This window comes from Dermochelys coriacea, chromosome 4 (genome assembly GCF_009764565.3).
Source record: "Dermochelys coriacea isolate rDerCor1 chromosome 4, rDerCor1.pri.v4, whole genome shotgun sequence".
NCBI classification, from domain to species: domain Eukaryota; kingdom Metazoa; phylum Chordata; order Testudines; family Dermochelyidae; genus Dermochelys; species Dermochelys coriacea.
The window spans coordinates 100,773,338-100,788,111 of record NC_050071.1 but is presented as its reverse complement, the minus strand read 5'-3'; the positions used below and the strand labels follow the sequence as shown (position 1 = coordinate 100,788,111).

At 42.5% G+C, this 14,774-nt stretch overlaps 1 protein-coding gene across 3 annotated transcripts in view; it reads left to right on the top strand.

The window, feature by feature from the left end:
• Nucleotides 1-14,774, top strand: part of FAM114A1 (family with sequence similarity 114 member A1) — a 60,847-nt gene that overhangs the window by 27,903 nt on the left and 18,170 nt on the right. For 2 of the 3 annotated variants that reach the window (XM_038400965.2, XM_038400966.2), the window contains exons 8-9: nt 3,771-3,894; nt 14,377-14,462. In XM_038400965.2, coding sequence (XP_038256893.1) covers nt 3,771-3,894; nt 14,377-14,462 — 210 coding nt within the window. The remainder of the gene's footprint in view (nt 1-3,770; nt 3,895-14,376; nt 14,463-14,774) is intronic. The other variant, XM_043513958.1, reaches the window with a different exon arrangement.

Here is a 14,774-nt window from a genome sequence, read left to right as displayed (position 1 = left end):
TCTAGTTGTTAAGACATTATGTGTACTGCATTTTTAAACCTGTTACACGGTGCTTATGCCCTTTAAAGTTTTATCAGAAGACTCAAGTGTAATGTTTTTATTAAAGGTGTTACCATTTATATTCAGGAGCCCCAACTACACCAAGAGGTTGTTAAAATAAAATGCATTCTAGATTATTTATTTAACTTCTAAATATTCTTTATTGCATTGTGTTGTTATTCTGTTGTTGACCAACCCAAGATATAAATAGAGATGTAAGCAGTCTCTGTGGCTATGTTTACACAGCAATGTAACCTAGGGAATTTGGACTTGAGTCAGCTGACCCATGTCAGGGAAACCTGGGCTTGAGCATCTACAATGCATTTTAACCCTAGGTTAAGAATTTTCTGACCCATGCTCAAACCTAGGACTCTGGTATCCACACTGCAGTGCACTGACCCAAGTCAAAAGTAACCATATTCCAGAGTGCCTCGTGCCGCCCACCAATGTCAACATTCTAGCCCTAGGAACACGGTGTACTGTGGGAAAACTCTACTGCCCACTCTGTTTCCTAACGGTGACGGTGCTATTGATAGGACTTGTGCCCATAGTTGGCCCTCCTCAAGCACATGAGTACATAAACCGCAAAGGGTATTACTTCATTCTTATGCAGGCACTAGTGAACCCCAGAGGCAGATTTATGAATGTCAGTGTGGGCTATAAAGGAAAAGTTAATGATGCCAGAGTTTTTTGCTACTCTGGAATCTAGATTCATGGACAGGCGGGGACACTGTTCCTACCAAATGACATTGATATAAATGGTGTTACTGTCCCCACTGTTGTTATGGGGGAACCCGCGTACCCTCTTTTGCCTTGGCTTATGAAACCATACTCTGATTTCAGAGGCCCAGACAAAAAAACATTTAATTACAACTCTAAGCAGGTGTAGAATGATTGTTGAATGTGCTTTTGGCAGATTAATATCCTGTTGGAGGTGTTTACAAACCCATTAGATGCTAGTGTAATTACCGCTGTCCGCGTTACTCTGGCTTGCTGTGCTCTTCACAACCTTTGTGAAGCCAGAGGTGAGCCATTTCCCTCTAAAAGGACCTATGGCAGCAAGGGGACACTGGATTGGTACACTCAGCCAGAAAGTGAAGCTAATGTGGTGGGAGCTGATTGCACCCGAGCAGCAGAAGTAAGGGGTACTTTGTGTGCTGACGTTACAGACTTGCATGGCCCAATGGTAGAGGGAGAATTGTACCTGTAGGAATGTGCTTCGGGGGGAGGGAAAACTGGCTTATTTTTGGTGAGCGGGCAGTGTTTGGGAGGGGTGGTCTTGATTGCCATGCAATGCAAGTCAAAATGACATGATAAAAAATAAATTTGTTGTGGCTGTGTTGATAGTGTGCTTGTGCAAACTGCAGATCACTCACCCTGCAGAAGGAACACCCCGAGGGGGTCATACACTGTACCAGAGTCACCACCCCTGTCTAAAGTCTTCTAACCCTGGCCCAGCTGAAGACTGGTGCAGAAGCAGCCTCCAACGTTCGGCAGCTGGCACTTTCTTACTCTCACTTTTTACTAACAAATCTTGAGAAGTAGCCAATGCTGTGATCCATAGGTCTGCCCAATAATCAAGTTCTTCAGCTCTTGGCAATCCCCCCAGGGGATCAAGAACTAGCTGCTTCCTTCCCTGCTCTGTTCCACCCAGGAATGTGTGGCCCCTGCCTGCATGACCCAGCTGGGGGATCGCTGCTGTCCTCCCAAAGATCCCATCTCTTAAAACACACACACCCCAGCCTGGCTGCTGCAGGCTACAGACTGATGAAGTGCATCCCCAGGCTTGGGGTGCACTGTGCTCCAGCACCCCCCAGGCCCTTATCCCTGTCCCTGCTGCATCCCAGGAGGCTGCAGGGAAGTTTGGGGACCAGCTCCCACTCACCACCCTGACAGTGCACACAGACAGGGCGTCCCTGCACACACAGTCCCAGGAAGGGCAGTGGGAGCCCAGAAGCAAGGGTCAGAAAGCAGAGCGCCACCCCGCAGAGAAAGGGAGTGGGAGAGCTCTTGGATCACCATGGCCAGGGCGGTAATGATCTCCAACAGCCAGGAGCCACATCCCACCTGGCAAATTTGCTCCCTGCTCTGGGCAAGCTCCACACGACAACAAAGAGGAGGAGGAGCCAGAGCCACCAGCACCACAGGAAGATGCAGGCAATTCCGGACCACTGTGCTGGCTGCTTGCAGTTCTGCTACTCTGCTGTCAGGAACTGTAGGATACATCTGGAAGATTCTAAGGATACCAAGTCAAACCGGGACCATGTGCATACAGGATAGCAATAGGGCTCCGACCCTAGGTCCAGGCTTAACTCAGGCTCAGACCCTACCACCCTATGTGGTCCTGGGAACTGAGAGCCCTAGATTAGCACAGTTGCAGTGTGGCTGCAAGAGGGGGTTGCCGTGAGTCCAGACTCAGACATGAGCTTATTGCTGTGTAGACAAACCCTGTAAGATTACTTTGAGACATGCTTAGATTAATAAGGTCTCTGTGACAGCTAGCTTTCAACTGTCAGTTTATTGGCTCTGCTGTGCAGCCATTCAGGAAAGCTTTATTGCACACTCAGTGGTGGCATTTATACATTGTGACATTTTTCCAAATACGTTTCTCAGGGTATCTTCCTCCACCTTTTTCTTTTTAAGTCCATCTCTCTCTGCCCTCCCAAAAAAATGAAGTATAAGGAATAGTTTTTCTTAAACAGAATGGTCCTGCTTTTTTAAAAGGGTCTCACTTCAGCCTCCTGTTTTTTTGGCACAAATAACTGCAGACCCATTTCAATAGCACTTTTGGACACCTAATGTCCCTGTAGTTGTAGCATTGCACCTATTTCTAGGTATAGAATTGTAAATACAAAAATCACAGTCAGGTTCTATAAAAACAAAGAAACAAGTAAAGACACCTTCACATTCATCATAGCCAAAACTTAGCTTGAGTCCATTTAAATTCAAGGTAATCAGAGCTCACAGACTTCTTTATAATGAAATGAGGTTCATCTCTTGTAAGCAAGACTGTTCAGTGCAGTATCAACTGCAGATCAAGCAGCCTACATGCAGGGGAAAACTGACAGCAGTTTGCGGACTCTGCAAGGGTATTCCTAGTTGAAGAAGAAAACAGACTGGTGAGTGTCCACCAGACAGCCTATGGGAATTTGGTGGGACTAAGGCTGCTTGTGAGGAGAGCAGACTACTAACAGTCATTCCCTAGGTTCATAGCCTTAATTTTCAAAACTTTCAGTGGGCTAGAACCAGACTTTCTCCGGCACAATGATCTTCCATGACCACTGCATTCTTCAGAACAGTTGGACTGTCAGTAATGTGGATAAGCCCTGTGGGAGCAGGGAACAGGGCCACTACTCTGGAATTCCCTGCCACAGCTGTTCAGGCTGACAGGGAGTCTTACCCTCTGCTCTTCCTACCCACTCTTCACCAGAGCCTTCCCAGAATAATTATAAGATGTTAAAATAAATTGTTTTTAATCCAAAAAATGTGCTCTGGGAGCAGGAGGCAGCCTGAATATCTTGTAAAGCTTGTGTAATATGTAAGAAATTTGGATACCAAGTGGATGAACACATAATTAATCCCTAGATAAGGTAGGTAGATAGATTAGATAAAGGACCTGATCTTCTAATGGGAGTTCTCAACACACCTTGGGGTCAGGAACAAAATTTGTAATTTCAGTGAAGAGAGGGGTGATTTGGGTTAGTAGTGATCACTGTCATTTCCTTTTTCAGATTCAGTCATTTTTAACATCACTTAATGGAGAGAAATTGGAAACTGTGAAAAATGACTTAATTGCTATTAAAGAGATCTTTATTCCAAAGGACTTAAATAATGAAGAGGATCAAGAAAAAAAAGGTAATTAAAAAAATACTGGCATATCCCAAGTGAGACCTGTTAAATCTATGTTTAATTTAAAAAAAACTTTAATCCAAACTAGCATGCTTTAATTGAGAGTTGACAGCAGACAGACAATTTGGAGTGCATTTCTCTATAATACCCTAACATTCTTCAAAAGAAGTAAATACAATGGAGACTAGGGAAGCTTGGATTGTTAGATGTTCATTTCAGACTCAATTGATTGACATTCTGGTTTACAGACTCTACTTATAAAATTGTGCATGCACCCTAGGCTAAAAGTTTAGGGGAGTTCAGCAGTGATTTTGTACCATAATGGCTGTATCCAGTACACAGTGGGTGAGATCCTTACCCCTGCTCCAGCAACTTTATACCAGATAAAAGGGCTGGTGTGGCATAAAAGAGGTCCTAAAAGCCCCAGTTTCTGCTGAGAGAGGATTCCTCTCACACAGGCGCTGTTGAAGAAAGCCATAGGGCTGCTTCCAAGGCTTCTGTTTGCAAGTCCTGACTTAAGAGGTGTGCTGGGGGGCAGCCAGGGCATGTTACAGGCCGGGCTGCAATATACAGCACTGAGGGGATTCCAGGCCATGCTGTGGTTGAGAGGGCCGCCTAGGGAGGTTTCCATAACGTAGAGAGAACCTTAGGGCTGCCTATGTTATGCCAGGGGCCTCTGCAGCCTCTGAAATAGGACAGAATCAGAAGGTTGAATAGGTATCTTGAAGCCACCGTAGTCCCCTCTCCTCCTGGGCTGTGCATTCTGAATTGATCTCTTGAAATCAGTGGAAATGGACTCTATCCTCAGTAACTTAGAAGACCATGTTTTACATATAAGGGTCTTCTCTGAATCTCAGGGATGCAGGCATATACGACCTTACATTTTGAAAATACTGAGAGATGTGTGACCAAGAATCTGAAATTAAGAATCACTGAAATAAAACCTTACTTAAAAGAAGTGTCTAGAGATATTTCATTGTTGACACCACCTGGGGCAGCAGCAACTTCTGTTCTGTTCTACTCTACATATTTCCCTCATCACTGTAGTCTCCTAGCACCTTCCAATAGTTTATTAAGCAAAGGGATTAACATCTGTCTCATGTGGTTTGTTCTTTCATCCTCTCCTCAAGGGAAAGCTGTGTGTGCAGTGAAATGTTTTAGTTTGGTATGGTTGTTTTTTTAATGTAAATGCTTTGAATTTGTACTAGAAAGAGCACATCAAAGAAACATGGCTTGCATTTGGAGTGGAAAGTGGTGAGGTCTGTGATGGTCCTTAATGCCTGAAGAATTCATTCCACAGCCTGTCAACGGCCCCCCAAGAATGCTCTGTCTCCAGCACACATGAGTTTTACCCTTAAGGTGGAAAGTTCCCTTGTACCTGAGGAGGGCAGTTGTCAACCAATGTCTTCATTCTCAAGCTCTAAGCAATCTTTTAGATATGCTAAGCCTGAGCCATAGAGCTCCTTGAAGATAAAGACTAAAGCAAAAAGCATTGCAAATTTTGCTTTGCAAAAGCAAATCAGTAGGAAGATCAAAATACATCCTCCCTTGTGACAGAGGAAATAATAACCACAGACAAGTTCAATGCAGCTTGGAGTGAGAATGGTCTTCAGAAAGTGCAATAGTTATTTTAGGCTGCAGTAGGATCAACTACTGTTCAAGGTGACTTATTTCCTTTAACCACAATAAGTGTACATTGGGCAACATTCACCCCCATGCAGAAAGCCAGGCAATTCCTATGCACCAAAGGAAGTATAATACAGTATGTTGTGTATCCCTTTGTGATCAGCCCTGTAGTGATGGACAGGATTTGCCCTCTCCTTCTGCACAGTGGCAAATGTCACCCATACTGCATAAGCAGCAATCCCACAAGGGAACTTTCATATCTTGTACACATCACATGATGTCTGTCCACAGATATTTACAAACAATTAAAGGGACAATGTCAACTTGCATTTTTTTTAATACGAGAGGCTGAAGGAGACTATAAAAATATTAAATATTTAAATGTTTAACATCTGGCCTTACACAGAATTACTAAAGGAGATGGAGAGGAGACCCATTTTCTTTTCAGATATTTGTAAAATGCTTATAGGCAGCTGTGTTGAATCTCTTGAGGACAAAGTTGCCAGCTATTCGGTTTATATATCCCAGTGTTTTGCTGCTCAGCTAGAAAACTTTCATGTAGATGAACTAGATTTTTTGCTACAACTCAGTCTCCTGAGGGCTGAAATACTTTAGTCTAACCCTAGTTGTGCTCAATATGAAAGTAACTAAATGAAATTAATGGCCTGTGATACACTGGACATAAGACTAATGATCCCTTCTGGCCTTAAACGCTATGAAACGATGAGCAAGATAATCCCTTATGGGAAAGTCCTATATAATTTAAGAGGGATGAAATTAATAGGGTTCTGTAGAAATTACTCTGAAACCTAATAGAAATTCACAGAGCATCTAATCCTTTCTATGGGCCTGCTCCAAAGCCCACTTAGCTGAGAGGGAGTCTTTCCACAGACTTCAGTGGGCTTTGGAGCAGGCCTTAAAGACTTTTTTTTTTTTTTTAAACTATTGTGACAAAGCTCTGTCCTTGCCTCCGTGGGTCCCATGTTTCCTGGCAGATTTCGCTAGCCTCAGAGGCTCACTTTGACCCTTCACATAACCCTTCTCTCTAGGGACAAGGGTCACAGTCTACTGAGCCATTTTCCTCATAAGCCAGCAAGGGAGGTGAAGAGAAGTTATCCTTCCTTGCACAATCTCTGTTGTCTCCCAGTCTCAGTGATTAATCAGGGGGCAAAGGGGGGGAGCCCAGGCCCACCTTCTACTCCAGGCTCTAGCCCAGGGACCCTAATAATATCAGCTATGGTAGCTGACCTTTTAGAAACATGACATGTACAATTCCCTGGGCTACTTCCCCCACAGCAGCCCTCACTTCCTCAAGCTCCACTTCACCCTTACCTCAGGGCCTCCTTCCTTGTGCTTGATGTGGTGTGTACTGCTCAGCCTCTCCAACAGCACAACTTCCTCCCACAGCTCCTGACATGCACACTCACCTGACTAACTGGGAGGCTTTTAACTAGCTTCAGCCAGCCCCTGTTTGGCTTCAGGTGTCCCAATCAACTTAGCATTCTCCCTGCCTTCTGGAAAGTTCTTAATTGGCCCCAGATATCTTAATTGACCTGGAGCAACTGCCGTTTCACTTATCCTGCTACCAGGGATTTGTTTAGCCTGGAGTTAATATAGCCATCTGGCTTTGCCCTGTCACACTATCCTATAGAATTATATACAGTAGTAAGGATATAATTTTGTATTAAATTTTATAGGATGGTTTGAAAATAGTGGAAAAATGATAATTTTCTACAGGACCTTTCCATGAGGGCTGGGCTGGCATCTCTGTGGTGAGCACACCCACATGAGACACTTGAGTTTCAGTGCTTGCTGCTGCCTTTCCCTTGTGATTGGCCGTGCACGGAGCACTGCAAAGACACTGTGCACATCTCCTTACACTGCCCTGCAATGTCCTCTCTAGACAACATCATTGAGATTGCCTAAGAGAATCCTACTTATCTTTTCTCAGCCAGACTGAAATATGGGATCTTTAGGAAGGGTGTAAAAACCAGGAGAATGGGAGAAGGGGTTTCCCGTGACCCTTGGGAGGCCTGTGCAACAGGAACACCAAGCCATTCCCTGAATTTAACACATGCATTCCTAAGTGTCTTTATTGAGTGCAGCCAATGCATAAAGGCCCCATAAAACTTAAAGAATTCAGTTAATAGGCCCATAAAGGGCAATAATCTGTCATTTAAAAATAAATATGATATCCAACATCTTTAAATTTAATTCTGCTAATGATGTAAATGTTTGTTTCCCCGACAGAGCACAGTTTTATTAACGGTTGCAGGTTTCTAATTCAGCCAGCCTTCGTTTGCCAATGGCTATATAATTTAAGCTACGTTTCTATTCTCCACTTACTGTGGTTCATGTTTCTGATCCTGATTTTCAAAACCAAATGTAGCTTCCCAGGTTGCACTGAGGTGTGTCCTTCCCAGAGCAGATTCTTGGTCTTTTTTCTTTTTTTTCTTTGATTTATTTACCTAAAATGATTTGTTTAGGGCCCTTCAACATATTGCCATGATATAGTCCTTATCTACATTGGGGAAAATGCGGTGTGCTTAGTACTATTTAACATGTTTTTCAATACCATTGAGCACCTCGTGTGAACAAAGACAGTGCTGTTTAATTATGAGTTAGCTGGTCATGGTCAAACCCAGGGCATGTCTTCACTGCACAAGGTGTGTTCTGAACTTGAGTTAGATAACTTAGGTTAAAATCCCAGCAAAGACAAGGTAGTTGTAGTTTTATCATTAGTGAGCAAGTAGAGTTAAACCACAATTCCCCTATTGTCTTTAACTCAACTCACTAACTACTGTTAAAACTACAACTGCCTTGTCGTCAGTGGGATTTTAATTACAACCTTTTTTCCCCCCAGTGAAGACATGGTCCTAGACAAGATTTTTTGACTATGTTAAATTCTGTCTAGGTGCTCAGCAGTACCTAAAAACATGTTAATTAACATCAGGTTGGCTAACTGTCTTGCTAAAGACAGTTTTCCCATTGTAGACAAGGTCACAGTATTTTATAGTGCTACTGTATCATTTTGCTATGTTCTACATATACAAAAGATAAGTTATTTAGCTGGAAGAAAAATACTTCCTTACCTTCAGATAAACTGTTCGGAGGGTTTGTTTCTTTGCTGTAACCTTGAGGATCCATCCTGGATCATTTCTCACCTTCCGCTGCTGCTCCAAGGATGTTACTAGAGCTTTTCAGGTGCAGTTATCTCTGTGGAGACTGCACAAGAGAAAGATATAGGAAGATCTCTGGAGGGCACTTTTGGGAAAGCTCATTTGCATAGATCTCATTCTTGGCAACTTTGGGATGGGGTATGTAGCCCGTTTCCATGCCATCTTTAGGATCAGTCAGACAGGTACAATCAGCATCCACAGGCGTAAGGGGAAAGGATACTTCTTGCTTCCAAAGGGCCAAATGTGTTTTTGCAGTAGTTTTCTGTTTCCTTGCAAACTGTGTTAATATTCATGCCCAACAAAAGATGAGGATACCTGAAAAGTGACTGTACTTAATTCTTAAGGCTACATTAATATCAATGTCTTCCCATGTCACTATCTGACATTAAGGGACAAGGTAAATGAACTGGGTATCAAATTTTATATGCCACAGGTTATCAGAAATTCTGGTACTTGTGCAATGTGTCAGTGATCAGCTTCTCTAGTTTCAGTAGGCTGCAAATAATGACACAGTTCAACATAGACTTTTAAAAATAAATGAAGTGAACATTGAAATAATAACCCTGAATACAAGAAAACTTACTCAACACTGTCAAAAGATCAGCCATATTGGGTCAGACCAACGATCCATCCAGCCCAGCATCTTGTTTTCTGTTCATGCTCTCTGAAGCATCTGGCACTGGCCATTGTCAGAACAGAGCAATTTCAAGTGATTCATCTCCTGTCTTTCAATCCCAGCTTCTGGCAGTTTGAGGTTTGGGGATGCCTGGAGCATAGGGTTGCATCCCCAACCATCTTGGTTAGAAGCGACTGATGGACCTATTCTCCATGAACTTATCAAATTCTTTTTTGAACCCAGTTATACTTCTGGCCTTCACAACATGCCATGGCAACGAATTCCACAGATTGACTGTGCTATGAAAAAGTACTTTCCTGTGTTTGTTTTAAACCTGCTGCCTATTAATTTCTTCAGGTGACCCCTAGTTCTTGTGTTTTGTGATAGGGTAAATAAGACTTCCCTATTCACTTTCTCCACATCATTCATGGTTGTATTGACCTCTGTCATATCCTCTCTTTATTCATCTCTTTTCTAAGATGAACATTCCCAGTCTTTGTAATCTCTTCTCTTATGGAAGCTGTTCCATACCTTTAATCATTTTTGTTGCCCATATCTTTTCCATTTCTAATTTCATCTTTTTTGAGATGGAGCAACCAGAACTGCACACTGTATTCAAGGTGTGGGCATACCATGGATTAATATAGGGCATTATGATATTTCTGTTTTATTGTCTATTCTTTTCCCAGTGGTTCTTAACATTGCTAGCTTTTCTGACTGCCGCTGCACATTGAGTGGATGGTGTCAGAGAATTATCCATGATGATTCCAAGATTTCTTTCTTGAGTGGTAACAGCTAATTTAGACCCCATCATTTTGTATTTCCATTACTTTGCGTTTATCAACATTGAATTTTATCTGCCTTTTTGTTGCCCAGTCACCCAGTTTTGTAAAATCCCTTTGTAATTCTTTGCAGTCAGCTTCGGACTTAACTCTTAATTTTGCATTATTTACAAAATTTGCCACCTCCCTGTTCACTCCTTTTCCAGATCATTAATGAACATGTTGAGCAGCACTGGGCCCAGTTCAGATCTTTAGGGGGGATTCTGCCATTTACCTCTCTCCATTATGAAAACCAACCATTTATTTCTATGCATTGTTTTCTAGCTTTTAATCAATTACTGATCCATAAGAGGATCTTCCCCTTCTTATTCCATGACTGCTTAGTGTGCTTAAGAGCCTTTGGTGAGGGACCTGGTCAAAGGCTTTGTGAAAGTCCAAGTCACTGATTGGCTCACCCTTGTCCACATGTTTGTTGACACTCTCAAAGAATTGCAATAGATTGGTGAGACGTGATTTCCCTTTACAAAAGCTGTGTTGACTCCTCCACAAGATATTGCTTTTATGTGTTTGATAATTCTGTTCTTTACTATAGTTTCAACCAATTTGATTGATACTGAAGTGAGGTTTACCAACCTGTAAAAGCCAAGGTCACCATTGGAGTCTTTTATAAAATCAGCATTATGTTACCTATCCTCCAGTCATCTGGTATAGAGGCTGGTTTAAGCGATAGGTTACGTACCATAGTAAAAAGAAAAGGAGTACTTGTGGCACCTTAGAGACTAACAAATTTATTAGAGCATAAGCTTTCGTGAGCTACAGCTCACTTCATCGGATGCATTTGGTGGAAAAAACAGAGGAGAGATTTATATACACACACACAGAGAACATGAAACAATGAGTTTATCATACACACTGTAAGGAGAGTGATCACTTAAGATAAGCCATCACCAGCAGCAGGGGGGGGAAAGGAGGAAAACCTTTCATGGTGACAAGCAAGGTAGGCTAATTCCAGCAGTTAACAAGAATATCAGATTTCAGAGTAGCAGCCGTGTTAGTCTGTATTCGCAAAAAGAAAAGGAGTACTTGTGGCACCTTAGAGACTAACAAATTTATTAGAGCATAAGCTTTCGTGAGCTACAGCTCACTTCATCGGATGCATTTGGTGGAAAAAACAGAGGAGAGATTTATATACACACACACAGAGAACATGAAACAATGGGTTTATCATACACACTGTAAGGAGAGTGATCACTTAAGATAAGCCATCACCAGCAGCAGGGGGGGGAAAGGAGGAAAACCTTTCATGGTGACAAGCAAGGTAGGCTAATTCCAGCAGTTAACAAGAATATCAGATTTCAGAGTAGCAGCCGTGTTAGTCTGTATTCGCAAAAAGAAAAGGAAAAGAAAAGGAGTACCATAGTAAGTAATTCTGAAATTTCATATTTGAATCCCACCTTGTTCTGGTGATTCATTGCTGTTAAATTTATCAGTTTATTCCAAAACCTCCTCAATCTGGGACAGTTCCTCAGATTTGTCACCTAAAAAGAATGGCTCAGATGTGGGGATCTCCTCCACATCCTCTGCCATGAAGATCGATGCAAAGAATTTAGTTAGCATCTCCATGACAGCCTTGTCTTCCTTGAGTGCTCTTTTAGCAACTCGCTCACTTAGTGGCACAACTGATTGTTTGGCAGGATTCCTGCTTCTGATGTACTTAAAAAATTTTTTGCTGTTGTTTTTCTGTCTTTAGCTAATGGCGCCTCAAAGTCTGTCTTGTCCTGCCTAATTATACTTTTACACTTGCCTTGCCAGAGTTTGTGCTCCTTTCTATTTTCCTCACTAAGATTTGATTTCCAGATTTTTAAGGATGCTTTTTCACCACTAACAGCCTCTTTTACTCTGCTGTTTACCATTGGGGAATTTTTGTAGCTCTTCCTTTTTTTTTTTTTTTTTTTGCATATACATTTTGTTTGAGCCTAAACTAGTCTCATTGTTGACCTGGTGAGATCACCTCCAAGCGAGACAGGATAGTTCGGTCTCTAGGCCAGGTCAGTTAAAGAGTTGGTGTTATCAATTATTCATATTTACTTATATGGCACAAGATGTGTGTGGTTCTTTACACTTAAGAGATGGGTTCCTGCCTCAAACAGATTATAATGTCAGGTTCTGCCAGCTTTACTCATCCTGAGTAGTACCTTATTTTGTAAATCATCCTATCAAAATCAGTTAAACTAATTGCAGAGTATGGTATGGTACTTCTGAAATGGAGTGGGGTTGGAATCACCCTGTGCAGAGGGTTAGCATAGCACTGTTTTAGTCCCATTAAACCCTATTTTGAGGAGGGTAAGGATGGAAAATGTATCCCTAGCTAATAAATGAATAGATTAAAAATGGAGACAAAACAAATCTTGATGTGCTTATCCATAGCATGATCAGGGCTAGAAAGCTGTTTCTAACAAACTGTGTTTAGTCATATTTCCCCAGAAGGGTGCTAATGTGGATTCCAGACACACGGTAGAACCAACCAAACTAAGATACTTTTAGGAGATTACATAGATAAAATGGTAGAATTGCATGGCAGAAATTGTCATCATGGAAAGCATTATCTGTGAAGCCAAAGATAAACTAAAAGATAGTAAAATATATGTATCTTGGGAAGCCCCACAGAAACAACACAATAGGCCTTGGGGAAACAATGATTGTAGTTTAAGCTATCACAGGCAAACAAAAGGAATCCGTATGACCAAGATGGAGTTCAAGCACAGAGAATCTGTGGTTTACTCACAAACATACTACAGTGAGAGAAAGTCCTGCCCCTTAGACCAGTGGTTCTCAAACCTTTTTTCATGGACCACTTGAAATTGCTGAGGGTCTCAGCGGACCACTTAATGCTCTTTCCAAATATTGTTTGTACCATTAGCTAACTATTGTAAAGCACTTTGGATAAAAGAGCTATATTTAAAAAAACCTTAAAAATGATTAACTTTTTTTGTTCTACAAATAAAAGCACACAACTCATATTTTAATATCAGTTACCTTTCTAATGCAATGGATGTGTTCTCTCTCTCCCGCCGTAGCAGCCCCCAAGCTGGGGCTAGGAAGGAGTGGGTCTCTCTCTCTCTCTCTCTCTCTCTCTCTCTCTCTCTCTCTCCCCCGCTGCAGCAGTCCTTGAGCTGGGGCTGGGAAGGAGGGGGGTCTCTCCCTCTCTCCCCCGCCACAGCAGCTACAGAGCTCAGCCTGGGAAGGAGGGCCATCTCTCCCCGGCAGCCGCAGCCCTGGAGCTGGAGAAAGTAGCCTCTTTCTCTGGCCACTGCAGCCCTGCACATTCCAAATTCCCCCCACCACCTCTTCACCCCACTGCCCCCTCCCACCTACCTTTATTTCTCCCCAAGGCCGCCACCTCACATTACATGTGTATCTTCTCCAGGGTCCAGGCAACCTAATTAGTGGAACCACACCTGCGCAACTCCACTGATTAGGTGGTTGTACCTTCATTCTTTTGTGTGCGGCCGCTCAGGCGTGCACCTTAGAGGGAACTATCCGCAGACCACCTGAATGAAGCTCGCAGACCACAGTTTGAGAACCTCTGCTATAGACTAAACCACAAAAATGAAAGTTTTGCTTAACCAGAGTTCAAATTTAAAGTAAAAAGGAAATTACCCTCTTTAGCTGTAGTCCCCACAGTGTGAAAGGAATTATTTTGGGGAAGTTATGTGGACTGTGTTATACAGGAGGTCAGACTAGATGATCACAGTGATCACGTCTGTCCTTCAAACCTATGAATAAGCAGGAAACACCCTTTACCTTATGTTCTCTGTTTATGCTGCACTGTTGTGTATATATATTCTCATTTGAGAAAAGGGGCTTATCTGTTGGTGGTTGTATGTGTTCTTCCCTGGTGATTCTGCTGACCCACTGCAATTCTGGGGAGGTAAGACACGACCTGTAACTTATACAGAATCATAGAAATGAAGGGCTGGAAGGACTTCAAGAGGTCATCTAGTCCATCCTTCTATGCTGAGGCAGAACCAAATATACCTAGACTGTCCCTTATAGGTGATTGTCTAACCTGTTCTTAAAAATGTACCTCTAGTTCTTGCCTCTGCTGTCTCCCTGTTTTCCTTTGATGGAACAAAGAGTGGAGACGTGCACATTTTGTTAGTCTAACCAGTGCTGGTTCTATAGTGCTAGAAATACGTGGGGTTATGATCTTTGATTTGATTTTTGGCTGCTGCAACAAAAACAACACTCTCTCTCTCAGAAATAATCTTATTTCCTTTTGCAGCAGACATGGAAGAAGAGTTTGTTAGCATGCTTACTGAGCTACTGTTTGAATTGCACGTTGCTGCCACTCCTGACAAACTTAATAAGGTTGGTGCAAGTTACAGAACCTGCCTCCACTCCATAGTATAAAGAAGAACTAGTGGGCACTGCTCTGAAATTTGATGTAGAGCAGTATCTAGGGTGGCAGATCAGAGTGCAGATGGTGGATGGCACAGAGATGTTAAATAGAGAGAGCTGTGGTAGAAGAGATTAGATGAGTCAGACCAGAACCAGGGAGCCAGACTAGCTAGCTATTCTCTCACTGACGAGCCAGAATGATGGGCCGCACAAAGAAATCTCAAAGTGGGGAAAGCTTTAGTAGATAGAATAGGGATCTTTACATGAGGGTTTGGTTTGGCC